The following is a 27199-nucleotide window of genomic DNA, read 5'->3' on the forward strand; positions in this document are numbered from 1 at the left end:
TTTTTTTTTTTTTTTTTTTGGTTGAATTAAGACAATGAGAGATTGGATAAGAAGACCAATCAGAAAGAAGCCTTTATGTATCTTCTGTAAAATAGTCAAATAGTTTACAATAATTTCTTCCTGCCTAGCCCAGTGGCAAAGTTGTAATCTCTCTAAACTTTTGAAGAATCTCAAAAGCAGGAAGGAATATCTATCCTAATCCGATTTTTTTAGTTTAAGTTCAATAACACGTGGGGTTGAAAATCTGCATTTAAGATTATATGTCTTAACCAACTGAACTATGCTCAAGTCGATCATCGACCTTTATATTGACCTGAAGATTTTGTTTAGAAGCTCAAACGGCTGCATGAGTTGACAAATCAAACTGCAATTTCAGTATGGTACGGCTTCTTTAGTTAAACATATCGCAGTTCCTCAGTGTGTGGGATACATATCTCTATTTTGAATACTATTTTGTCGCGGAATAGCACTAGATTCTCTTGTTCTTTCCATTAAGGATATGGCTGGAGTACAATTTCAGAGACCAGCGGATGAAAGAATTAGAAGGGGAGTTGCTATCAGTAGAAAGGTACGTAGTCATCTCTTGTCTTTAGTAGAAAACAAAGATGGTACAGTTTAAAATGGCTGGTGTCAAACTAACTACATATGAACTTGTCAAACCAATATTTTGTATCGTTTTGGCGGCATGGCCGAGCGGTAAGGCGGGCACATTCTAGGTTATTAAAATCCCACTCCTCTAAAAAGAGCATTTCTAAGGTTCATATGTCTGATAAAATGGAAAAGTCTGAGACTTTTTCCTTCGATGTCTTCTTACTCGAGTTTATGGAGGAGCGGGGATTGGTCAGTTCTATTACAATGGAATCCTTTGGTATCCAGAAATCTTTCTCAGTGTTTGTTTGTTTGTGTGGAATCCTTTAGCTTTTGGGAAAGTTTGAGTATATCTACAAAGGAATTATGTGTTGAAAGGTTTTAATTCATTTGGATAATGGAATGGGATGATGATGTCTCTCTGTCTTAATCAAAATTATTAAGCATTGGATTGGGATTGGGAAGGCCTAGGATGTTGATGGAGTTTAGATAAGGGTTGAAGGTTTTTTTTTCTTTTTTTCTTTAATGTCGGTAAAAGATTAGTAGCTTATCAATAAATAGACAGAAGTCGTCCCTCGCTTAATTAGTTGAAAATTTTAGAAGGCTATTAGTAGCTTATCGGTTGAATTATACCAATTTTCGACCAGTTTTTTTATTCTTTTTTTAATTTTTCTATACCAATTTAATCTTTACCTTTGATAATTAAGAAGGAAAATTCAGTGATAATCTAGTATGCAATTTGTTTTTTTTATTTTATTCCTTAAAATTTTATTTTATTTTTCCTTTGACATGTTTTTTTTTTTACATTAAAAAGTTGTTTGCCCATGGTTTGTCTTTATTTTATAAAATTTAATATAATAATAGTTCTGTTTATATATTTTTAATTAGAATGTGTTTAATTCTTTGTCATTGTAGCTTACTCTTTTTGAATGATGAGCATCTGTCTCCTACAACTCGTCTTCTTCATTGGCCACTGAACTTTCATGCATGAATCACCGTTTAAAGGTATGTACATTCAATTAAGCTATGCTCATCAAGACTTATGATTCTTTGGACAAACTCGAGATTTGATTAATTGAACATTGTTGCATTCATTTTCTTTGCATTCTAGGACTATAATTTTAGATTTTAGATCACAATTCCCATTCTTCGATTCTAAAACTCCATTTTTTTAAAGATTTTTTTTTTAATTGTCAATAGTTTTGAAAATGACGACTCATAAGACTTATTTTTCTTAATTTAAACTCTTGACTTTTTATACCATTTAATTAGACGTATTTAAATGTCTACAATGGCAAACGAAAAGAGAAAACTACGAACGAAAAGAAATTCATAAGAAAAGACTATTGTCAAGGAAGATAACGAGAACAAGATAATGTTGAGTTATTGTATGGTATATATTATGTACATAAAAGATGTTAGGAGTTATATAGTCTAATCTATATGAGTTATTGATAGGATTATTGTTTGTACATATCTAGGTAGGCATTCTATACATAGATGGGTGATGTGCATGTTTATATATACACATATACATATATGTTGGTATATGTTGTATTTATTACCTGTATTGTTCATATGTTTTCATGTTTGTATGTGCGTTTTCATGTTTGTGTTAAATACGCACCAATATTGAGTGGTTCTGTATGAAAAATGTATATGGATGGTTGACCATAAGTTTCTTTTAGGAATAAGTTTATTATAAATAATAGAAAATAAATAAAAGTGTTGATGAAATATTTGAAAATTAAGAAAATCCAACCGATTCACACGTCCAAACCTTTAGAGGTTAATCAGCCAAACTAGGTGAGAGTCCTTTTAATTTTGTTTTTCTAAGAGGATGTACAAGGTGGGAGATTTTTGTGGGATGAAGTTGGGGACGGGAAATTTAATCTCTATTCCTGTTTAACTAATGTAGAAAATTTTCTCCCCACTCGGTTTGGAAGAGATCCTCATATTTTAAATAAATATAAAAAAATATCCATTAACAAAAATATGTTTAAGTTAATATATTGTTATACTTAATAATTTTAGTACAAAAATAATTGATACAATTAGAAGCCAAATTAGAGTTCAACCATTTATTCAAATTTAATTTTGTCCCTAAATTAAGGGATTAAAAATATAAGGGGAGGCATGAAGATTTTAGCAGCCAGATATTTAGGTTAGAATATTGCACAAGTTAAATATGAAGATTGGTTAGATTCAGGTGCCCAACTCTTTGCATAATCCAAAATTTTATTAATATTGACACACCATTAAATTCCAAACAGACCCTTCCATAACTTCAAACCAAACCAAATTCTCTCTCATATATATTTTTAATTAATTAAAAATTCTTAAATTATAAATTTCATCGATAAACTTTGAAATTTGTATCTATTTAGTTCTTGATCTTTTCTATAGATCCCTCGGCCTACGAGATCTTCTCCTTTGGAATAGGCTCGAATAATAAAAAAGAAACAAAAGAGAGGAGGAGGAGCAAGATCTTGTTACCTCAAGATAATTTCATGTCACAAAGCGGATCTTAGGAGAGTTTTGACCGCGTGGTCAAATTGAGAAAAGAGAGACCAACTTTTAAGGATAATAATGGTTTTAGTGTACGAGCTAAGAGATGTGAGTCGTGCAATAGGTATACTTTTTTTGGCGGAACAGGAACAGGTGGGGATGTGCGTGAATAGGCCTTGGTCTCTAAAATCTCCCTTTGATAACAATTTAATTTTTGATAAATACTACGATTTTATAATATATTCTTAATAATTATTAAACAAACTTAAAACTTTTAATTTCATAAATTTGAATTTTTTTTAGAATTAATTCATCTGTAACCATTAAAAAGAGTATAAAATATTTTTATTCATAAAATTAATTAACTAAAAATAAAAATAATAAGATATTACGCCATATAATTGGATGTTTTTTTTGTTTAAATGTGCCCTGAGATGGTTTGACCAATCAGTTGATGACATTCAAAGCCCATCTCTCTCTCTCCACAAGAAATAAATTAATATCCTCCATATAATATATATATATATATATATATAAAATGATAGTTCATATAAACTTTATTTCTTCAATTCCCCTTCTCTCTCCTCTTCTTCTTCTTGTTCTTCTTAGAGTTTGCAGAAGAGAACTGGGTTTCTAGAGAGAGAGAGAGAGAGAAGAAATGGAGAAGAAGAACATAAGCATGGTGGAATCCAAGCTTCCTCCTGGTTTCAGGTTCCATCCAAGAGACGAAGAATTGGTGTGTGATTATCTGATCAACAAAATTGGGTCTGTTCCTCATTCTTCTTCTTCTCTCTTCATTGAAGTTGACCTCAACAAGTGTGAGCCCTGGGATATTCCAAGTAAGTTTTTCTTTTTCTTTTTCTTTTTCTTCTTTAGTAACCTTTAATTTATTCATCTACTTTGTGACGTTTAATTTATATTTTCTAGATTTCAGGTTTCTGCCTCTCGATAAAAATAAAACGAAATTTGATTTGACGTAACTGAGAGTCGATGAAAGTAAAACAGGGTTTGATTTGAGGTAGCTTTGTTTTGTATATGATTCTAGTGAGTTGGAATTTGTGTGGCTCGTGTTTATTATACGAATTTGAATGCATGAGGGTTCTGAAAACTCGAATTTATATGGGTCAAGTTTGAAGATAAAAGTGTGTAATTTGAAAGGTTTCTCAGATTTTGAATCTTTAAAGCTCGAGTTTAAAGATCTGATTTGTGTCGTGTTTTTAGATCTTGATTTGCGAAAATAAAAAAGTGTGGTTTGAATGGATTTTGCGATTTCGAAACCTAAAAATTCAGTTTATCTAAGATCAAAATCCCGTTTTATTTTGATCGACCTCTTTAAATCTAAGTTCTATTTGTTTGAATTTATATGGGAAAGTGTGTGATTTAAAAGGTTTTTAAAATTCCGAAACTTAAACAACAAAAAAAAAAAAAAAAAAAAAAAAAAAACAAAAAAATAGAATGAGATTTAGTTTGAGGTAACTTCTATAAGAAAAGTTAAAAAAAATTACCATGCTGTAAATTTATGGTTTATTTTTTCTTACCAATTTTTTTTTTTCCAAGTGATGTTCGGTATGTTGCATTTTTTTTAAAGGAAAAACTGTTATAAATAGGTCAAAATGGTAATTTACCTATATTTATATAAATAAATATGGATAATATAATTGAATAATTAAAAAAAAAAATCCAAATTCAAAAGTAAATGCAGTTGGAATAGACATTTTGGCAGTTTATTAACAAAAATAAAATAAAAATAAAAATAAAAATAAACCCAAAATATCATCAAGTTGTTCTTTGTTCCCACCCAATAGCAGACCTGCAATATGTAAATTTTAAATTATATTTCATTAATTATTTATAATTTAGAAAAATCCATTTTTTTTTCTTTTCCCCAATAATTAAATTTTGTATCCTTACCAAATCCCATTAGGGTTGTCACTTTCATGCATGCATATGCCCTTTTTAATTATTTATTTTTTATTTATTTTTATTTTTAATCTTCGAGCGTTATTGAATGTGAATTTTTTAATTCCCAATAATTCTTTGCATGGATCGATAACGACACTTGAACTATGCATATAATTTAGATATGGTTGATCCGTGATGACTCATTTGCTAAAGTTTCTTTCTGTGCTAAGTATCAAATGATCCTGAATAAAACATTAATTATCATTTTAAATATTAATGATTTGTCTTATTAAATTTTAAAAATTAGATTAATTTGACTTTTAGATGTTTTTTTTATATAATATCAACTAGTTTTTTTAAAAAATATATTTAATTTACAATAATATTGTATTTAATTAGATGTATTTTTCATTTGACTTATTGTGTTTTTTTTTAGTTATTTCAAGACTTTTGAATGCATTGTCATTTAAGCCAAAAATAAATAAATAAATAAAAGAAAATGCCAAATTGAATAAAATTTAATTTATTGCCCTTTCATAAATCTCTTTCAATTTATAAGATAATTTATTAAATTGTAAAATTTGAATTAAATAATTTGAACATTATTGATTTTCAATTAATTTGAAATAATTTAAAAACACACACAAAAAAAAAAAAAAAAAAAACTTTTGGGTTAATAATTAGTCTTCTATAACCCACCCTGTAATATTGATTTATAATATAAATATTTGGTGAAATAAAAATTTAGTTCTTGGTCAAAAAAAAATTAATTCGATTAATTCTTATTATTATTCGTATATTATTTTCTTCCATTTAATAATTTTTTTGTGCTTTATTTATGTATGTTTGAAGTTTATTACGATCATCGAACATACTGACTCACAATCGTATAAATAAATAAAAAAAAGGATTTAATAATTAAATTAAAATTAAGCTCAAATATTGATAATGGAATTGAAAATTTTAATAAATAATTTAACCTAAATTTTTAATCATGTTTTTGGTTTATTATAAATTTTGTATAGGGGAGGCGTGCGTGGGGGGAAAGGAGTGGTACTTCTTCAGCCAGCGGGACCGGAAGTACGCGACTGGGCTTAGAACAAACCGCGCCACAGCCTCAGGGTATTGGAAGGCCACTGGCAAGGATAGGCCCATCTTTCACAAGGCCAATCAACTTGTTGGCATGAGAAAAACCCTTGTTTTCTACCAAGGAAGGGCCCCTAAAGGCCGAAAAACTGAGTGGGTTATGCATGAATTTCGTCTTGAAGGCCCCCTTTCTCCTCTCAAAGACTCATCTCCAAAGGTATGAATCAATGCTGTCTCTTTATTCCTTTATTTTTGTGAATATTGCCTTGCTTAATCAACTCATTACTGATGGTCTAGCTAGAAGTTCTTTTGTTGATTGGATTCAGATTCATCTGTGCCCTTTTCTGCCTTGCCCTCCAAGTGTTTGTAAAAATGCCTGTGTGAATTTTTTAGCCTTTTTTTGTGTTATTATTATGTATACTGACGTGAAATCAACTAATTGTTATGTTTTGATGAATGTATGGGCTTGGTTAATCACTTAATAGCGATGGTTTTGCTAGAAATTTTGTTGTTAATTTAAATGAATTCTGTCACTCCCCTGTTCTTTCATGCCCTCCTCGTAAAAAATGTCTGAATTTGTTGAGCTTTTTCTGTGTTCTCTTTTGTCAATTGACGTGGATTCACCTCGTTGTTATGTTTTGTTGAGTATACTACCTTTGTTTAGCTAGAAATTTCTATTGTTGATTTGAGATTTGGGGTTGAGACTCCCTAATTTAGGCTTGAATTTTCTCCCTACAATGTGTCATTTTAGTCAGACAAAGATTAATATCAGTTCAATTGAGGGAGATTATGAGAGTAAATTTTCTCTGCCCTTTTTTCAAAGCCTATATTGGCTTGACTTGGACATGCTAAAAATAACATGTGGGTGCAACTTGTATTTAGAGGATTACCATATTCGTTGGCTTGTTCGTCTTGAATTGAAGTCTTTCTTTATAAATCTCCCTCACCGAAGTCAACTTTGTCTTATTTGCCATGGGATGACTTTCTTCAAAAATTTATAATAATGTTGATAGCTGATGAAGAAAGATTTTCTTGTTCATAATAATGGATTGCGTTACGTCGAAGCGCTGATTAGTTTACTTAATTAAATAGATGATAGCAACTTCTCGGAGACTTTGAATCCAACAGATAAAGTCTGCATTTGTTGTTTTTCACTGTTGTGGCTTGTTTTGCTTGTGTGCACAGGAGGACTGGGTTCTGTGCAGACTGTTCTTCAAACACAAGGAAGTTACCACTCAACCGAGCACGGGAAGCAGCAGCTGCTACAACGACGTCGCTGCCTCGTCATCTCTCCCGGGTTTAATGGATTCTTACATCAGTTTTGATCAAAATCCAAGCAGTCATCTAAATGAGTATGAGCAAGTGCCCTGCTTCTCCATTTTCTCTCAAAACCAAACCACCCCACCTCTCTCAAACCTCATTCAAATGGAGCCAAACCCAGCTAAGAACATCAAGAACTTTACCACCGTGTTTGGAGGAATGCCAAATTCAAGCACTTGTTCTTCAAATATAGACCCGTTTGGCTGTGACTCAAAAGTTCTCAAAGTTGTTTTAAATAACATTACTAAGATGGAAACAAATGGCAATTCATTCATTGGGCAACCCAGCATGGGAGAAGGCAGCTCTGATAGCTTCTTATCTGAGGTTGGAGATGACATAGCCAGCTTATGGAACAGATGACTCGGGAGGAAAATGGAGAAACATAAGATTGATGTATAGTTTAAAGGTTTTTTTTTTTTTTTTTTCCCAAGTGTAAATTTTATTGCATATGTGGGGTACTTTTTAAAGCCTAATTCATGGCTTTGATGAATTGTAACAGTAAAACTGATCATGTGAGTGCTCATGAACTCAATGTTTGATTTTTTTTTTTTTTTTTCCATAATTATAGCAAAAATTTGAAGTGATATATATATATATATATATATATATATATATATATATATATATATATATGTGTGTGTGTATGTATGTATGTGTATGTATATATTTATTCAGCATTAGTCCTCCTTTATCTCATGCTGACTCTCGATTTCTTCCTTCTGGGCTTTCTCATGAAGTGGTAGTGCATCTCTCCATGCTTTCGACATACTTTTTATTGGAACAACAATCCTTGAACATGTGACCCTTCTAGCAAATACCTTCAAATTTTTTCTCTTGAGAACTTTTATTGTTGTTCTTCTTAACTCTTTTAGGTTGTTGATTTCTTCCTTTGTCATCATTTTTGTATCCATGTTTGGTAGACGACTTATTGTTGCTCCGACTTTCACTTGTGTAGAGTGCTTCTTCTTCCCCCTTTAACGTGATGCCTCTTATTTGCTTAGGCATGACTTCTTGGTTTTGTGTAGAATGCTTCTTCTTCCCCCTTTAACGTGATGCCTCTTATTTGCATAGGCATGACTACTTAGTTGATGGTTGAGCATACCATTTTTGTGCAATAATGAAAAAAAAAAGTTTAAACCAAATCAAAATTTTCAATTTTTTAAAAATTTAACCTAATTTAAATAAAAAAGTTTCGTTTTTTTTTTTTTTTGAATGTGAAATCCTTTTCTTTTGCAAAGGAAAATAATTTAACGCTCGATTTACTGTTTATTTTAATGAACTAAGAAAAGGAAAATAATAATAATTGTTCCGCGTAGTCACGTATTTGACTCGGTCAAAGGGAAAAATGTTCTATAAATAAACCCTTGCGCGCCTCCCTTCACTCTTTACTCACTGCTTCTCGGTTACGCTTCGCTTACCTTTGTCTATGGATTTCATTTCGAATCCACTGGCTTGCAAGACTCTTCCATGCCGGACACTGTTCCCGCCATGCGCAGCATCTTCTCGCCGCCGCCATTTCTCGCCCTTTTCACTGTCCAATACAGGCAAGCGAGTTGGAAAGCTTCGTTGCGAGTTCGACGTTAATGTTAATGGAGCTCTTTCCGGCGACTTTGATCCTCGCTCCGTCGACAGGGTACTCATGCGATTCATTTTTCTATGAATTTTCCATTTGCAGCTTGTACTAATTTGTTTTTTTAATTTTTGGTCTGAAATGTTTGCAATGCTTTTTATTTCACTTTTCGTGGTTTGTTTTCATTCGTGTATCGAGTTTTTCTAATCTAATTCGTGTATCAAGTTTTTTTCAATCGAGTTTGCGTATCAAGTTGGAACCCTGTTTTGTTAGGGTTGTCAGTTGTTAAATGGTGATAAATAGAAAGGGAGGCAACGTCATTACGACACAATTGGGCGCAGGGGGAGAAAAAACCATCTGCGAATCTAATATTTGACTATATTTGTTTACTGTGATTATGTTGCTTTTCCAGCACTTATCTACTTATGAGTTATTAGTTTCTCAGATATTGTAACGTTTATGTCGTCCTAGAAAAAGGCATTGGAAGCAGCAATGAATGACATAAATAGCTCATTTGGGAAAGGAAGTGTTACACGACTCGGAAGTGCTGGAGGAGCGTTAGTGTATGTCCTTTTTGTTTATTTTATTTTTCCCGAGAAGACCGTAAAAGTTGAAATTTTTCAACTGGTCAACAGGGTTTTAATGGTTCGTTTAAGTTTTGTAGATTTACTACCGCAGTTGGCTGGTTCGAAATTTTTTTAGCAAAATTACGTTGGGAAAATTTTCATTTCTTGAAGTGGCAAGTTTAATGTTAGTTTTGCTTGTCAGGTTTAAATTTCTGTTATCTTCTGTCCTTACAGGGAAACTTTCCCAAGTGGCTGTTTGACGTTAGACTGCGCCTTAGGCGGCGGCCTTCCTAAAGGCAGAATTGTTGAGGTATGTTTACTTGTACTTGGAGGTTGGGGTATAAAGGTAAAGGAAAATTTTCAAGTTGAGGAAATTGGCCTACCAAATTTGTGGGCTATTTTAGTTAGATGGAAATTGTCAATTTGCTTTGTAATGAGCGTAATCTCTAGCTCACTACAATAGTACATACCTTAATTTTGTTGAGCCTGGTTGGGAGAAAAATAATATACTATGCGGAAACTATGAACAAAATTATCTATCTCCCCTTCACGTGTTTAGCCAAACAAGTTAGAGTCACAAAATAATTATTTCATCATTCTTTTTCCAGATATTTGGACCAGAAAGTAGTGGAAAGACCACTTTAGCATTGCATGCAATTGCAGAAGTACAGGTACATGCGTGTGTGTATATATATACATATATTGTTACTTCTCACTGCTATTTTTTTTTTTTTTATTTGCTGAGATGCTAGGAGGCACTAGGAACATGCTAGTTTTTTCTGTTATGAGAATTAGTACCTATTCAGTTGTGACATGCAGAAACTAGGGGGAAATGCGATGCTTGTGGATGCAGAGCATGCCTTTGATCCAGCATATTCTAAAGCTGTGGGAGTGGATGTAGAAAATTTGATTGTCTGCCAACCTGATCATGGAGAGATGGCACTTGAGAGTAATATTTCCTAGTTTGCTTCACGATTTTCTTGAATGAAATAGTGCTCGTGCCTTTTGGCTGTGGTATGCTTGTGACAAATGTGTATTAATGGATGGATATTCTTATATCAGTTGCAGATCGCATGTGTAGATCTGGTGCTGTAGATCTCATTTGTGTTGATTCTGTTTCTGCTCTAACGCCAAGAGCAGAAATTGAAGTAATTTTTATGACCTTCTTGAGTTTCTAAAGCTTTCTTGTAAGATTGCTAATCTTATATTTCCTATCCTTGCTTTGTAGGGTGAGATTGGCATGCAGCAAATGGGTCTGCAAGCACGGCTTATGAGTCAAGCTCTTCGTAAAATGTCTGGAAATGCCTCAAAAGCTGGTTGCACTCTCATCTTTTTGAATCAAATACGATATAAGGTTATTTCATTCTTCAATTAGGTTTAATAATTCTATCTTCAACGTTGGGTAAATTTTGTGCATGGTAATGGCACAGGGTCAATTTCCATGGGGGCTTTCTTTAGGTTTAAGATTTAGTTTTTATTTTTCCTTCACGGATTTAATTTTTTAAAAAGGATTCTATATATTTGTAATTTTATAATGATTGTGTTTCTTCTCAGAATTAAATAAACAAAATAAATATCAGAGTCAGTTTGTTTGGCCAAGCCAGGTTAAACTGAATTTATCATGTATTTGCATCCTGTGTGAGAATTCTACTCTTAACCTTATTATTAGTACTGTATCAATATCCTCATATGTAATATTTTTGCAAGCATAATGATATTGCTGTTCTTAATTTTATTAGATTGGTGTGTATTATGGGAACCCAGAAGTGACAAGTGGAGGAATTGCACTAAAGTTCTTTGCCTCGCTTCGACTTGAAATACGTCAGACTGGGAAGCTCAAGTCTGTAAGAATGCTCTCTGTTATTTGCTTTATCTGAACCAATTAATAGTTTTTCCTTCTCTTTTAAAGACAAATTGAACTCTCATTTAGAAAGTACAGAAGCAATTACAATTTGCATTAATGTCATAACATCCGATTGAGGCAAGCCTTATGCTGTGTGCTTCCTTCTTTTAAAGGCTAAAGGAGATGAAGAAATTGGGATTCGAGTTCGTGTTAGAGTGCAAAAGAGCAAGGTAAACTATAGCAGTAATCAATTTTTGCTTAGCATCTCGTCAATTCTTATGAACCTTTTCATTCGTAGCATTTTCCGTTGATTTTTTTACAATTTCTAATATATTCATTTGCAAATATAAACTAATGATACTTGTTAGTTTCCATATGGTGCATTTGATCGGAATGATGCTTCTTCTATCGAATCTTCCTCTACATTTTTTTGTTGTGGTTTAAAGATAATTTTTCTTATTATATATGGCTTTCGGTAATACCCTCAAGTTGGTATTGTGATGTTGTCTTAGTTCTGCAGTGAAATTGGTGGGCTCGTTTGGTAACTACTTGACTTTTGTTTTTTAGTTTTTAAAAATTGTGCTGGTTTTTCTCATAATTGAAATTAGTTTCATCTTTCTTAAGAAAACATTTGAATTCTTAACCAAATTCCAAAAACAAAAACAAGTTTTTTTAACTACTTTTTTAGTTTTCAAAACCTGACTTGATTTTTTAAGACATATGTAAAAAGTAGATAGCAAAACAAATAACATATATATGGAAATAGTAATTATAGGTTTACTTTTCAGAAACCACAAACCAAGTGGTTTTCAAATGGGGTCTAATCTTCATGATTTAAGATTCTCTTGTTAACGAAGATGATACATAGCAACTAGGAATGGTTGGGACTGAGGATTATTTGCTTTTTTGCGTGGTTATCATTTAAGATAGAGAAATATTATGGAGGATGTTGCTTTATTCTGAATACAAATAGAAACTTAGAAGAAAGAAAACCGAGATGAGCTATTTTGTGGATTCTGTGGAGTAGAAAGATTGCAGAATTTTAACGAGCTTATTTAAACAAAATCTATTTTATAGGTTGTGCAACCGTGCCCTTGTGTTCTTAATTTGGGAGAAAATATCATTACAGTGGACATTTGAACTAAGGACCTCCTCTCTAATACCATCTTAAATTTAGGGGTATGTTATTCAAATATGCGCCACCTAGGTCTTCTTATATTGGAGAAAGACCCATTACTACATCAGGAAAGAATAAAGACTAAATATTGATTCCTAATATTTACACACAAAGACTAGAAATTTTATCACTAAAAAATGTGCAACGCACTAAATTCAGAGGGAAGTTTGCAACGCAGCTTATAAGGAAAATTGCAAGAGAGAAATAGATTGTTCACCAACCCATTACTCATATATCAAAGGACTCTTACAAATTAATAAAATAATTACTACAAACATTTCCAAGATAAAAAGAACTCTTAAAGTCTCAAATGGTGCTTCCAAACAGGATACTTTCTCCAACCACCAAAGTGATTTTCAATGAGAAGTTTGATAAAATTCATTATTTTAGGAGCACATGAAGTTATATTATATTTGTCAACCACAATACAACATTTTGATGAATTGGTTTACCCATCACTTTGAATGATGTCTTGTAGCATTTGAACTATTTTCAGTTGTCGTATCAATTAATAAAATGTTTTGTTATGATATCTTCTTAGTATTATGGTATATGGCAGAAAATATTAGTCATGCTTGTAATTTAAAGGCTCTATATTGTCACCTTGAGCTTCCAATCTTTTTCCATAAAACATAGAATATTTTATCCAAAATGGGTTGCTATAGGTGTCGAGGCCATACAAGCAAGCCGAATTCGAAATAATCTTTGGAGAGGGAGTAAGTAAACTGGTGAGTATTGTAGGAGTAAGCACTTTTCAATTGTAGGCGCAAAATATTCTGTTCTAACTTCAAATTCTACTCTTTACTCCCCACAGGGTTGCATTTTAGATTGTGCTGAAATTATGGACATTGTAGTGAAAAAGGGCTCGTGGTACAGTTATGGGGACCACAGGTTTATGGTGTTATTAATCGCTTTTTGCTGTCTTATGTTCTGACTATCCTATCTTCTAGGTGTTCCATTAACATTGAGCTTTGCATTCTGTTGACTAAAGCGCAACAATATTGTTATGCTTTTCTCTAAAAGATCATTATTTCCTTGTTTGCTAAAGGTTGGGACAGGGAAGAGACAGAGCTCTGCAATACTTAAAAGACAATCCTGCTCTTCAAGATGAAATTGAGAAGGTTTGTTTTTGCTCAAAACAAGTTTATAAGAACTTTGATCCTGCTCTACTATGTTTTGAAGAAAAAAAAAAGTAGCTTTCAAAATCTTATTTTTGTTTTCTAATCAATCGGGATCGTAGTTCTTATAAACTTGTTTTTGTGGAATTCAACTGAAAATTTAAATGCTGTGAATGAAAATCATAATAGAGAAATGGTGAGAAAATAAACACAATTTTAAAAAAATCAAATAGTTATTACACTAGGCTTAAATAATTTAGGGTGGTAGTTAATGCTTGCTTGTCATGTTTAGTGACAATTATATATTTTTACCAAGATCTACTTGAAATTGCTGTCTTTCATGAAAATTCTGGTTTTCTTAAATGTATGGCAGACGGTGCAGACCACGCTAACTAGCGGAACTGTTCAAATGGGATTTCAATCTCTCAGAAAGCCATTGCCGAATCAAGAAGAGGTTCTTGAGGAGTTTGAATAATGAACAATCTATGCTACGATTAAGCAGTAGCTACAGAGACTACAAGCAGAAGCAACATTTCTTGATAGGCCCCGATAGATCGATTTTCCGTGTTACATCCAGTGATGCTATTAGAAGTAAAGAATTCTGCCTAATTTTTTAGTTAGGTGCAAGATAGATGTGATGAAGACCGAAAACTGGCTCCTTTTGCATCGAACATCCGAAGACAACATTTTGGATCATCCACGAGTCTCTCCTTTGGTATCGCTTAAAACAGGTCGGTATGATTTGAACCGTATTCTTGAGAAGTTGATGTGGAAGTACTGTTGTAATTTGTACTGCAACTTATCAGGTATCATATTCAGATTTGTGTACTTGAAGTATTAACATTTCTAAATTTTTACCACTGCTTGGCATCCAGATTTATAGATTACATCAATTGCATCAGAATTATAATCACCATCTCTGAGGGCGATGGAATTCAAGCAAGCAGGGTATGGTTTCTTATATGAAAGCCCCTTCCCTAATAGTACCAGGGGTTAGTAGTTCCATTTTTTCTTTACTTGAATTTCACTGTCGGTATACAAAAAAACATGTTCATAAATTAACTTAGGGTTCTTTGTAGGGGTCGGTTCTATTATCCCAATGCATTTCTCTTGAATATGCTATACAGAAGCATTTGGTTGTGATGATTTTGAAACTTAAAACTAAAAGAAACCAGCACATCTCATAGATGGATAAGGTCATTCATGCCATTAGTGCCTCCTTCCAAGGCAACTGTTTTACCAACCTCAGCTTGTAGGCCAAAACTATGATCACTGGGTATGTAGGGAGGGGGTTACTAATAATCCCTGTTAGCTTTCCTTGGACGTCCTTTAATGGCTCATACCATGATCCTTGCCTTGCCAACTTATGTTCACTTGTTCATAGATATATTAAACAAATTTAGGGATTAAATGTAAATCTAGAATTTTATCATTATCAATAACTAAGAACCAATAACCTAATCCTTTTATCACGATTGACATATTAACATGTTTGATTTATTTTTAATATTAAGTAAAAATGCTTAGAGATAATAATAAATTTCATTAATTTGAACAAAATCTTATATACCCAATCTTATTATTTTTTCTATACACGATCTTATTATTTTTCTGTGTGTAATTTGTGATTAGCAAGATTTTGACTGTACAAATACACAAGCCTTGGCACGAATACAACTCCTCTTACATTCTAATCTTAATCTGCTGATTTTTTTAGTGAATTTGATAAAATCATGCAAGGTTAAGGATTCAACATGGGGTAAAATGATGCAAATTGTAAAGCATCATTGAAAATTTGTTGACATTTCTTACATTTTTGTGCTGTGTTCACAGTTCGCTGTTTACATCGCATTGAACGCTCGAGCATTGAGAACTAAATAATAACGGTTTTCCTCTTACCAATAAGAATCGGAGATCATGTATTGAATATTTACAGCAACACAAAGCCTTCAGCTTCTCGACGTCACCCTGGTCCTCAAGTGAATCACAAAGCAATGACACGTCATCATCCTCGGTATCGTCGAACATTGAATGGACAAAAAATGGCCAAAGCATTGCAGAAGGCAGTCATTTGATCATAAAGATAAGTATGGCCTAGGCTGGCCTGGCAAGTTACTGGGTTTCTTTGTCTACATGCCAATTCCGGCTTCCTCCAGAGCAGCTTCCATTGAAGCTGAGGCCTCCTCAAGCGTCCGCTTCTTCTGAACGGTGTAGTAGGCCTCTATTATATCTCCCACCTCCCAATCATTGTACTCCTCCATCCCAACGCCACACTCTAGGCCAGCATTCACCTATAAAACAGACCATTCATTCTCCTTAAAAGCAGTATTAACGATCGAACATCTTTCAGAACAAAATCCGACACATAAAACGAGCAGCGACCAAGAGGCATCATGGTGTTGATTTTGCAGTCACTAGTTATGTACTTGGGTCAGGTCAATGTCTACTCTAATCCACAAATCTAATGTAATAGTCCAAACTCACCGCTACCAGATATTGTCCTCTTTAGACTCACTTTCAGGTTTTTCCTCCAGATTTTTTTAAAACGCGTTTATTGTGAGATTCCATATCGGTTGGAGAGGAGAACGAAACACCATTTATAAGGGTGTGGAAACCTCTCTCTAGCAGACGCATTTTAAAAACTTTGAGATAAAGCCCGAAAGAAAAACTCAAAGAGAGACAATATTTGCAAGCAGTGTGCTTGGGCGAAGCTAAGACTTATATCAATCTACATAGGGAACTAAGCTCAAGCTAAGCATGTTCCCAATCAAAGGGAAGGATAATCACGTACCTCTTTCACGATTTCTTTAACTCGTCGCAGCGAATCAAGTTGGCCATTATATACCGTTTTACCCTTTCGCAGAACCCGGATGCCACAGCCCTTAGCCAGCTTTCCATCCACTACCATGCATCCAGCAACAAGACCACTGCCACTACTGAATACTGCACGGACTTCTGCTGACCCCATTGGTACATGTTCCTATTCAAAGACAAATGACAGATCTCAGCTATATATATGTTAATCTTCAATGAGGAAGGTGGAGAAGGTTCAAGCCAACAATTTAACCAAACGAAGATATTGTCACAGGGACTGACACGACGAGCATACAAGTTGATCGATCGAGTTAAACGACAAAAATGAAAAAAAAAAAAAAAAATCAAAATTAAGGCGTATCTGAGTGTGAGCCTCTCTTGTAAATACAAATCAAAATTAAACTTACTGTAACAGCCCAAACCCACCGCTAACATATATTGTCCACTTTGGTCCGTTACATATCGCCATCAGTCTCACGGTTTTAAAACGCATATGCTAGGGAGAGGTTTCCACACCCTTATAAGGAATGCTTTGTTCCCCTCTCCAACTGGTGTGAGATCTCACAATCCACCCCTTGGGGGCCCAACATCCTCGCTGGCACACCGTCCAATGTTTGGCTCTAATACTATTTGTAATAGCCTAAGCCCACTGCTAACATATATTGTCCGTTTTGGTCCGTTACGTATCGTCATCAGCCTCACGGTTTTAAAACGTGTCTGCTAGGGAGAGGTTTCCACACTCTTATAAGGAATGTTTCGTTTCCCTCTCCAACCGATTTGGAATTACTTTCACAAACTCGTGTACCACGTCGTTATAACTTGGAAAGGTAAAACTTTAAGTACTGACCTCTACAGGATCTAGTAGTCCTTCCATTGCGTTCCGTACGTCATCGATAAGCTCATAAATGACTCTATAGAGCCTGATCTCAACAGCTTTATTTTCTGCATAACTCTTAACAGAACCTGGTGCTTTAACATTAAATCCTAGAATTATGGCTTTGCTTGCAACTGCCAGATCAATATCACTGGAGGTCACATCCCCAGTTGCTTGCAAAAGAAACTTCAAGGAGACGTTATCTTGCGGGAGCACCTGAAGGGCTTGTCTAATAGCCTCGATCGATCCCTAGTCATCGACAATATTAACAAGTGAATAATGTGCACAAATTTTCATCTCAACAAATTCATTGTAGATTACAAGTGTAAGAAAGATGTACGTCCCGATGTACCTGAACATCGACCTTCAAGATTATGTTCAGTTGGTGCAAGTCTAACCCGGATCGCTTTCCTGATGAAATGGCCGAAGCTAAAGAAGAAAGGGTAACCTTCCCATCTCCAGCCTTATCTGATATTCGTTGAGACCGCAAGGCCTCAGCACGTAACTCGGCCTTCTCACGAGCTGTATCGAGGGAATCGACAACCTCGAATTCATCACCAGCAATTGGCACAATATTTAACCCAATGACCTGTGGGACAGATTAAGAAAACCAGACAATTAGACTATCAGAGAATATCTAACAAAGTGAAACTCATAATCTGCTTGACATAAACAAAAACAACAAGTAATGATCCACAAACCTGCACTGGTAAGGAAGGTCCAGCTTCATCGACCCGTTTTCCGCCATCATCAAATAAAGCTCGAACCTAAAATAGTTATACAGGTAAACGAACTCCTTAGAAATGGTTGACATCAACAAAAATCACCAAAAATAATAACATAATCAAACGAACGCAGAATAACTTCACGATTATTTGCGCCACATAGTAACAAATGTACAAACAAAAAGCACTTTTGAATTTGAAAAATTCTAAAGTACCAACCTTCCCGAAGGCCTCCCCGCATACTAAAACGTCACCCCGTTTAAGGGTTCCATTCTGTACGATAAACGTAGCAAATGGTCCTTTTGCTTTGTCAAGACCTGCCTCGATAACTGTCCCCTTCGCACTTCTATCAGGATTAGCCTTCAGTTCTTGCAACTGAACATCGAAAAAAAATTAGATAACATACGTTGAAAAGTTTATGTGAGGGAATAAAATGAAAAAAAATATACTAAGGCGTACGAAAACTCAGCCCGATGAAAAGGAATCTCAAAATTAAGTAAGAAACGGAGTCCAATTTAAGACCGGTGGGCATAGCTAAACTTTTGATGGGGATTTCCTCTCGATGCGACAAAACTAGACCTAATTGATAATGAGAAAAAAACGGACAGACCGAAGTCCACAACAATCCGTTAACTCTCGCAATATCTCAGCCTCAATCCACTTATTGTGAATGAGTCAAATAGCTATTGGAAAACTTGAAATTCCTTTAGTTTGGGAAAGGAAACATCGGTCGAGTCCACTTTTAAGCAAAGGGTCCAAACCTAACTCAGATATCTTTTCATTGATTGAGTTGAAGGCGAGTTGGTTTGGTATAGGGAGACTCCGGCCGGAATTAAGGTATCTCCACATTTCGATCCATAGGGAGAGGAAAGAAAAGATTCTTGACTGAGTTGACGAAGATTTGATATCACAACACCACCAAATTGTGGTATGATAATCAAACATCTCTTCATATCGCATCTAATCTGGTATTTTATGAGCGAACTAAACACACTGACGACAAGTGCCATTTTTTATGTGAAAAATAAAACAAGGTTTGGTATCCACACGATATCTGAAGACTGGAGAGCAATTAGGAGATATCTTCACAAAGGCATTAACTCGAGCACGAATAGATTACGTCTCTAACGAGTTGGGCATGATAAATATTAGCATATTCGGTGTGTTGTTCTTTATTTAGAGGATTATGATTCTCTCAGACCTTAAGCATTAAGCGACGACGACGACGAACAGCCAGAGCCACCATAATTGGATGATTTCCAAGATGTAAAAATACTAAAATCAACACGACGTAATAGCAACGTTTCACTTACCTCAGCAAGAAGCATTACTGTTTCCAACAGGTCATCGACATTCTGCCCTTTAAGAGCACTAATCTGTTAGAAAATATTACGAGCATAAGTTTGAAAATAGATAAATCCGAGATACTCAAGGTCAATTTCTGCGTTTGAGATATATTTACCTGCACCATAGGGACGTCACCGCCCCAGTCTTCTGGCATTAAACCGATAGAGGAAAGCTCTTGCATCACTCTGTCTGCATTAGCTCCATCTTTGTCGATCTGGAAAAATGTAAACGAAATGAGAAATTAATCAATAGTTTCGAAGCTTTTACTAGGATATATAACACGCTTATACAAGGACATTTATCTTTTTCTATAAACATTTTTACGAAATTGTACGGTAGAGATGTTAGTCGAGGTCTTTTACTGTTTACATGCCTTATTTATCGCAATCACTATTGGCACTCCAGCTGCTCTGGCATGAGCTATAGCCTCGTTTGTCTGAGGCCGGATACCATCGTCAGCAGCCACCACAATGATGGCAATGTCTGTCACCCGAGCACCACGAGCTCTCATGGCTCCAAACGCCTACAGGAATGGACACTATACATTATCTGAACGCAGGGATGGTATATACAAATGACAATTCCTGTCTGAGAAAATTATGCCACAAAGAATCCAACGGATAAAACGTTGCCCAAAAATTCATCCAATGACAGCGAATACGCCAAAAGATAAGAAAATATCATGTAAATGCTCCATTTTTAGAAAGACGATGCACGGTTTTAGGTACCTCATGCCCTGGAGTGTCAAGGAATACACATGGCTGCAACTTGCCATCTAGTGGTACCGACACCTTATAAGCACCAATTCCTTGAGTAATACCACCAGCTTCCGATGCAGCTACCTATGGATGAGCAGCACTCGAACTTTAGAGGTGACATAACTAAAACGCTAGAATCATTAGCAAAAGATCTAAATTGTTGCAAAGTTAGCTGATAACTCTATTCCAGAAAGGCAAAGCATCAAGAAAGACGTTTAAGCTTGCACGAGTACCTTGCTCCTGCGGATGTAGTCCAAAAGTGTCGTCTGCCAAGAGAGGAGAAAAAATAAGATTCATTAGATTTTAAAAATAAAAATAAATAAAAGCTTGCTTTCTCGAATTCCAGGAATGATTAGAATGGATTGAAACAAAAATTAGGACTCGAAGAAAACCCCGAAAGCTAAAGGGAGAATGAAAGACGTCGAATTACCTTGCCATGGTCGACATGTCCCATAATGGTGATGACTGGAGGCCTGCTTTGAAGTTTATCGAGATCTTCTTCATCAAAAATATCCTTCTTTTTAGCCAATTCTTCGACTTTAACCGGATCAACATCTATGGTCTCCACGTCGTACTCTTTGCATATCATCTTCACGATATCTTTGTCTAGAGTTTGCACACCATCAGGCTTAATCCCCTTTGAATATAAATACCCGAGAATTTCACCTTCGCTGATAGCCAAGTTGAAGGCCAATTCCTCAAGTAACATACCACTTTCTTCAACTTCTAGAATTTCGACTTTCACCGGAGCTGCATCTTTAGAAGCCTGGATTCTCGCAGCCTTACGGCTTGCCTTGCTCCATTTCCTTCCTTTTCGTGCTGTAGTCACACTAGGAATGGAAACGTCGTCTGGGATTTCCACATCATCAACCATTCTCCTTCTTGGACCTCCCGATGCAACATTCTTCTTACGGTACTCGTCCTTGAACTTTCCAGGAGGGGGGGCTTTTCCAGGTTTTTTCGGGGCCATGACGGCTTCAGAGTCAAACGGTTTAGCTACAGGTTTCTTCGAAGCATATTTGTCAATCAGAATCGGCTTTCTCCCTTTTGTCTTCGCCGCTGCACTACTTTCATCATTTGCTGCCACAGTTGCTGCCCCCACATCCTTCAGAATTGGTTTCTTTAACACAGGCTGGGGCGCTGCCAAAGGCTTTGCTTGTAACCTTGATTGTGGTTTCACAAGTGGTTGAGCAGTTCGAAAACCAGCTTGTGATTGAGGCTCTACCGTACTAGCTCCCCCCGGTTTAGCTTCAACTTTACCAATAGCCTTAGACGGTTCCGCTACAACCTTCTGCACTGGTGCAACTGCATCCCCCTTACGCCAAACACTTCTCGAACGATTTGATTTCGAATTCGAACTAGAGCTCGACCCTGATGTCATTGGCTTATCTACACCTCTTCCCGGTTTGTTCGCACCCAACTTCGGAGTCTCTAACTTTTCAGCCTTTTCCAATACCTCCCCAAGAGACTCAATCACCTTACTTCTTTCCTCTTCATTATCCAACAATTTTCGGTTACCGTTCGAATCCCCATTACTTTTCGGAGATTCCCAAGCTACTTTATTCAAACCTACAAGGGGGGGCTTAGATTCTGCAGCTTTCAACACTGGTTTAGGGGCTGGCTTAAGAAGAAAATCTGTGCCATCATTATCTTTACTTCTAATATAAGAACTACTAGAATCAACGGAGATGGCATTGCCTTGATCAGCAATGAAATCAGTTGTCGTTGTAGCTGAATATTTACAGAGAGGAAATGGAACATAATACCATTTATTGCTTCCTTTAAACCCTCTCCTCGATAAACACACTCCACGAAACTGAGAGCGAGGCTTTTCTGATGATCCAATCACTCCAACACCAGATAAGTTGAACAGGGAAGCCACAGACGCCATTGTTCCTGTTCCTTGCATACTTACAACTAAAACTACCATGAAAATCTCGCCCTACTTAATCAATCAATGGCTCTAAACAAACCCATCAAACAAAATTGCCCTGTGTTCAGTGCCCTTCGAAACCCCAGAATTCAATCTAACGCAAAGAAAATGGAATTTCCAAGAATCAAAAGCGAAGTAGATAAGAACATAGAAGGAGCTGGTTGAAGAAAATGGAAACCCAGAATCAAAAACTGGGTAATTAGCAGTGGGAAATGGCTTACCTCTTGACGCATGCGACTTGAAATGAATCGAGAGTTTGAAGAGGCGCCAGTGGATGAGGGTCGTTATGAAAACATATGGTTCTGAAGGCAAAGAAGCTAGAAATTTGGTGGTGGGCTTCAGGGAGATGTGGGTGTGAGCGTGTGTGGCTCTTTCCCAGCCTATCGATTAACGCTTGAGGAGATAAGGCTCTCGTATTTTGGATTTCCATCCACAGTTTCTTCCGTTCTTTCCATTTCCTTTAGATTATAAAAATTGCTTTTACACTAATAATTCATAGGTTAAAAGAGTTTCAAATTAGAGATTTAATTTATGAGGCAAGAATCTTCCTTTAAACGGGTTATAGAAGAGGGAATATGGAGAGATTTTTTTAACGAAATGGGACGGAGACTATCACAGTTAATTTTTGTCCATGACGTTAGACAAATATCTTGTTTAGTTCTCGAGGTAAACGGCTTATTCTTAGTCAACTCGGTTAGCTTCCTTTGTTTCTGATGGTGGGCTAACTTTAACCATCCAAGTTTACTGCTGCCTTTGATTTTGATGGTAGGCCAACTGTAATAGCTCAAGCCCACCACTAGTCAATATTGTTCGCTTTGGGTAAACGACTTCTTCTTAGTCAACTCAGTTAGCTTCCCCTGCTTTTGATGGTGGGCCAACGGTTACAACCCAAACCACAGATATTGTTTGCTTTGGGTAAATAACTTATTCTTATTCGACTCATTAACTTCCTCTGCTTTCTATTGTGGGCCAATTGCCACTGCTAGCAGATATTGTTCGCTTTGGTCGGTTATATATAATCGTTAACCTTACGGTTTTAAACGCGTCTAGTACGAAGAAGTTTCCACACCCTCATAAATAATGTTTAACTCCTCCCTCCGATTGATATGAGATCTCACACTAACCACTAATACAAACAAAAGCCAAGTAATGTCTCTCCAATTAGCTATACTCTCGTCACATAATCATTCAATTATAGATTCGATGGTTCCCTTTTCAAGTAGAGAGTTTATTTATTTATTTATTTATTTTTGTCGAGAGTATATGTCAGTCATGCTCAGGGTTCGCACGTTTTTTAATCTAATTTTTTTCCTGGGTTATAAAGTTTCAATTTAGTCATTTGTATTTTATTTTTTATTTAATTATTAGTAATTATTGAAGGACTATTTTTGAATTTTTAAAATAAAATTTAAAAATATTTTTAACCTTTGAAATGTGAAATCTAATTTTAAAATTTTAAAAATATATGAGAGTAATAATGAACCAATTCATAATTTAAGAATATTTGTATCCTTTATTAATGAATTTTATTTAATTAAAAAAGCGATATTAATTAATGTGGCGGGTTTATAGGTGGGGAATTTTCCTGCCCGATTCAACGACGGGCGGGGCAGGTAAAGGCGTCGGTTGCACGTGTGAGAGTACAGTTACACACGTGTGAGTCCACTTCCTTCTGATTGGCTGAAACAGTGACCCATTCTCAAATCCCAAGCATTTTTCTTCAACATTCCACTCTCACTCTTTCACTCATTCTCTCTTTCTCTCTCTCATCACTCAGAAACGGACAGGAATCTTTCAATTTCACAAGCTCACGGCGATTTTTGGTTTTTCTTAACGTCACATCCACCGATTCATCCACATTTTCTGATTCCTGGATCTTGGATCGGTTTGCAGGTTCGAATGTCTGTTCTTATTGCCATTTTTAGTTCTAATTTTACTCAAATTTGTTGTGCTACTTGGATTCGTATTGTGTATCTGCAATCATTCGTTGATTTTCAATTATCTGGCTGTTCTTTTTGTTTTTTGTTCTTTTTTTTTCTTTTACGAGTTATTAAATGTGTAATTTATGTGTTTTTAGTGTGATTCGTGAGATCATTTCACTTTGCTTTGACTATAAATGCTCGATTTGAAATTAAAATTAGTTTGAGCTGAAATTGTTGCTACTTCTGTTGCTTCAAATTCAAGTAGTTTCTGTTGAAAATTATAATATTACTACTGTTTTTATGCTGCTCGGCTCTTTGGAATATAACTATATGAATTGCATGAACTGAGGAATATTGATCGAGTGAAGTTCATTCCTCTGAAAAATCGAGTAATATGCTATAGCTTTTGCTTTAATGGTGACGGTTGTTGAATTTATCATGGACTTTTCTTTTATAAATATATATAGTTATCTCTTTACTTTTATGTTCTGGCTTCTTGTGGCATATCCACAGAGAATGGTAGAATGAAAAAGCTTCTGGCCCACCGGATTATTTGTGTGTGTTAAACTTTTGCTGAACTTGGAGGTTTATCGTTCTAAATCCCATCGGTTTAGTTTATTATGCCGCCGTATTTTTACGACCCCTCAGCAACATAATGTCAGATTAGATCATGGGCCAGCATTTTGTCAAATGTGTTAGGAAAATAATATGTACCAATTACTCTTTCTAGTCTGAATGGTCTTGGGGTCATATGATATATAGTATAGTATGCCATGGTTTGTGGGTCGGTGTGAACTGGAGTAATTTAAAACTGCTAGCAAAATCTGTGACGTTGAGAATTTTGTACAGAGTTATTGCATTTTTGTACCGTCATCTGCTAAGAGATTAGCATTTCCTGCCAAGAGTAAGCACCTTCTTCTATGCCAGGTGTTGTCTTCCTTGCGGCAGCTCTTTGTTACAGATTACATTATGTTCAAGAAAACCATTCCAGTCTTTGAGATCTCAGATGGTTTGTTGTAATCGTACTATGCTCGACTGGTGCCACCATGGCCTTCTATACGGTAAAATGGCAATGGCTACTGATTCTTCACATTGTGCCGCTTTTCATGATAATGAGCAGAAGCAGTGGTACCAGTTCTGATGGTATGATTTACCTTCCTTTGCTTTTAAATATAGAGGTTATGCATATCGATTTCTGTCACCTTGCATTTCTTACCACATTAATACTGCACTCTGTGAAATATAGAGTAAAAGCACTCATAGGTTATGATCCTATGACCAATCTTAACCATCATGATGCCTTTTCTTGAGCGAAGGTTAAGTTAAATGTTCGTTTATTAGACTTTTGTAAGTTAAATGTTCGTTTATTAGAATTTTGTAAGGTATGGATTTTCGCCTGGGGCAGACAAGGAGCCCCTAGTGCTTGTGACAAAAATTAAGATCAGTGGGAATGTTTTGCAATAGGACCCATGTAATGCTCTTGTGCACCTATGAGGGATGTTGTCATTGAGCAAGAAATGTGCACATTCCATTTTTGTTTTGGAAGATAACTGCACATTATGATTCTTTCTCTCAGTGCTTGGTATCTCATGTTTATTGTAGGTGAGGCACTTTTGAGCTTCAGAGCAGCAATTCTTGATTCTGATGGCGTTCTTCTTCAATGGAAGCCAGAAGAATCCCATCCTTGTAAATGGAGAGGAGTAACGTGTGATCCAAAAACTAAGAGAGTGATATATCTGTGAGTTCATTTTGGGAGGTTTCTCATCCTTTTTATTTAAAAATTTAAAAATTTACTGTACTAAATATCATATTTTCCTCATTTTGGTAATAAGTACCTCTATATATGCACCAGTTTTTTTATAATTAGTATTTTTTATATTTATTTTTCTTTCGGTAAGAAACTAAATCGTTTTGTTTAGAAAGCGTTAATGGGTTTAGAAAAAGGTAGGACGCAAATTTCTATGAGAGAAATGAACTTTTTGCTGAACAGAAGTTCTTTCTAACCTGATCTTCAATAGTAATGTTCTTCCTTTCTTGTCACTTGCACCCAATAAAAGTCATGAAAGCACACTTCAAATTCAAATTGGTCTTGTCCTATTTCTAACTTCTAAGCTTGATGTCTTTATTTCCATTTAAAATAATTAATACTAGCAGAACCACCTGTGAGCGAACCTAAAACCTTAAGCAACTTTCTCCAAGCATAAGTCGCGAACTGACAAATCAAAAGCATATTTTACTAATCCTCTATATTATGACTGTGCGAACATAATATTCGAGGAAATCAACGGAAAAAGAAATCTCTCTACTTAAGCGTCGATACAAAATGGAAATTTATTTATTTTCTTTTCTTATTGACATCATCCTGTAAATCTCAAACAAATTTTTGCTTTATTGTCTATATTCGAATATTGGCATTCGACATTGTGCTAGAAATTCTTTAGTGCTTCCTTTGTTAGCGTGTATGTTATATAAGGGTGGAGGTAGACTCATAATGTCATAACTTTGTACTTCATTTAGATGCATTTACGTCATCTTAAGTTCTTATCAGATCACTAGTTGCCAAGCATGATGTTCCATTTGGTTGTTTTACTATTTTATGAAGTACATCTATAGATTTTAGATTTTTATTTACTTACTTATTCTTAAGAATCTTCTTTGGTTATCTTGCAGGAGTCTTCCTCATCACAAACTTAGTGGATCTTTATCCCCTGAACTTGGAAAACTTGACCACTTAAAAATTTTGTATGTATTTCTGTTGTTTATCAGGCAGTTGATGGCTATGGATATTATTAGACCTGTTAATAAATCTAACGCTACCAATTTTTCATTTTACAGAGCACTTCATGACAATAACTTTTATGGGACAATTCCATCAGAATTAGGCAATTGCTCACAGTTGCAGGGAGTGTAAGTATTTACAGCGATTGGTAGTCAGAATGTCTAATATTTATTTATCTTTATTTTTCCTTGGGGGGGGGGGGGGGGGGGGGGGGGGGGGGGGGGGGGGGGTTAAACGGTAAAAAAATCCCGTGCTCTAGACAATGTGTTGATGCTGGATATTTGCATATCTTGTTAATGTATGTAAAAATTTTTTAGTCTTCTCTTGGTTCATGAATTTCATTTGAATTCTTCCTATTGTTTTTTTTTT

General features: G+C 35.2%; 4 protein-coding genes across 6 annotated transcripts in view; 3 read left to right on the plus strand and 1 right to left on the minus strand.

The window, feature by feature from the left end:
* The first annotated feature begins 208 nt into the window (after positions 1-208).
* LOC111480967 (NAC domain-containing protein 21/22-like) lies at positions 209-7785 on the plus strand. 2 transcript variants are annotated; one of them, XM_023126212.1, is made up of 6 exons: positions 209-380; positions 497-568; positions 1504-1593; positions 3706-3935; positions 6024-6301; positions 7270-7785. In XM_023126212.1, exons 4-6 carry the CDS (start codon positions 3755-3757, stop codon positions 7762-7764), a joined length of 954 nt encoding a protein of 317 aa, XP_022981980.1. In that variant the 5' UTR covers positions 209-380; positions 497-568; positions 1504-1593; positions 3706-3754; the 3' UTR covers positions 7765-7785. The 2 variants fall into 2 exon arrangements, with proteins under 2 accessions (XP_022981980.1, XP_022981981.1); XM_023126213.1 differs by having other exon boundaries at positions 209-375.
* Positions 7786-8785: 1000 nt separating this feature from the next.
* LOC111480803 (DNA repair protein recA homolog 1, chloroplastic) lies at positions 8786-14798 on the plus strand. Of its 2 annotated transcripts, XR_002717921.1 has the most exons (14): positions 8786-9037; positions 9446-9537; positions 9775-9850; positions 10149-10211; positions 10360-10489; positions 10603-10688; positions 10769-10894; positions 11280-11384; positions 11557-11613; positions 13226-13288; positions 13375-13451; positions 13609-13681; positions 14052-14409; positions 14554-14798. XR_002717921.1 is itself a non-coding variant. In XM_023125969.1 (13 exons), the coding sequence occupies exons 1-13, from the start codon at positions 8831-8833 to the stop codon at positions 14151-14153; spliced, it is 1257 nt and encodes a 418-aa protein (XP_022981737.1). In that variant the 5' UTR covers positions 8786-8830; the 3' UTR covers positions 14154-14552. The 2 variants fall into 2 exon arrangements, 1 of the variants encoding a protein (XP_022981737.1); XM_023125969.1 differs by lacking the exon at positions 14554-14798 and having other exon boundaries at positions 14052-14552.
* A 628-nt stretch (positions 14799-15426) lies between these two features.
* Positions 15427-22550, minus strand: LOC111480800 (translation initiation factor IF-2, chloroplastic). The gene is made up of 13 exons (XM_023125965.1): positions 22351-22550; positions 20627-22223; positions 20430-20462; positions 20167-20280; positions 19812-19961; positions 19554-19652; positions 19405-19467; positions 18311-18466; positions 18068-18133; positions 17719-17955; positions 17340-17615; positions 16470-16658; positions 15427-15969 (listed from the first exon to the last, which is right to left on the minus strand). Exons 2-13 carry the CDS (start codon positions 22124-22126, stop codon positions 15808-15810), a joined length of 3045 nt encoding a protein of 1014 aa, XP_022981733.1. The 5' UTR covers positions 22127-22223; positions 22351-22550; the 3' UTR covers positions 15427-15807.
* Positions 22551-23847: 1297 nt separating this feature from the next.
* Positions 23848-27199, plus strand: part of LOC111480801 (LRR receptor-like serine/threonine-protein kinase FEI 2) — a 9336-nt gene continuing 5984 nt past the window's right edge. The window contains exons 1-5 of the mRNA XM_023125966.1: positions 23848-24022; positions 24979-25194; positions 25654-25789; positions 26722-26793; positions 26887-26958. Coding sequence (XP_022981734.1) covers positions 25098-25194; positions 25654-25789; positions 26722-26793; positions 26887-26958 — 377 coding nt within the window. The 5' untranslated portion in view covers positions 23848-24022; positions 24979-25097. The remainder of the gene's footprint in view (positions 24023-24978; positions 25195-25653; positions 25790-26721; positions 26794-26886; positions 26959-27199) is intronic.

Source organism: Cucurbita maxima, unplaced genomic scaffold (genome assembly GCF_002738345.1).
Source record: "Cucurbita maxima cultivar Rimu unplaced genomic scaffold, Cmax_1.0 Cma_Scf00006, whole genome shotgun sequence".
In the NCBI taxonomy this organism is placed as follows: Eukaryota; Viridiplantae; Streptophyta; class Magnoliopsida; order Cucurbitales; family Cucurbitaceae; genus Cucurbita; species Cucurbita maxima.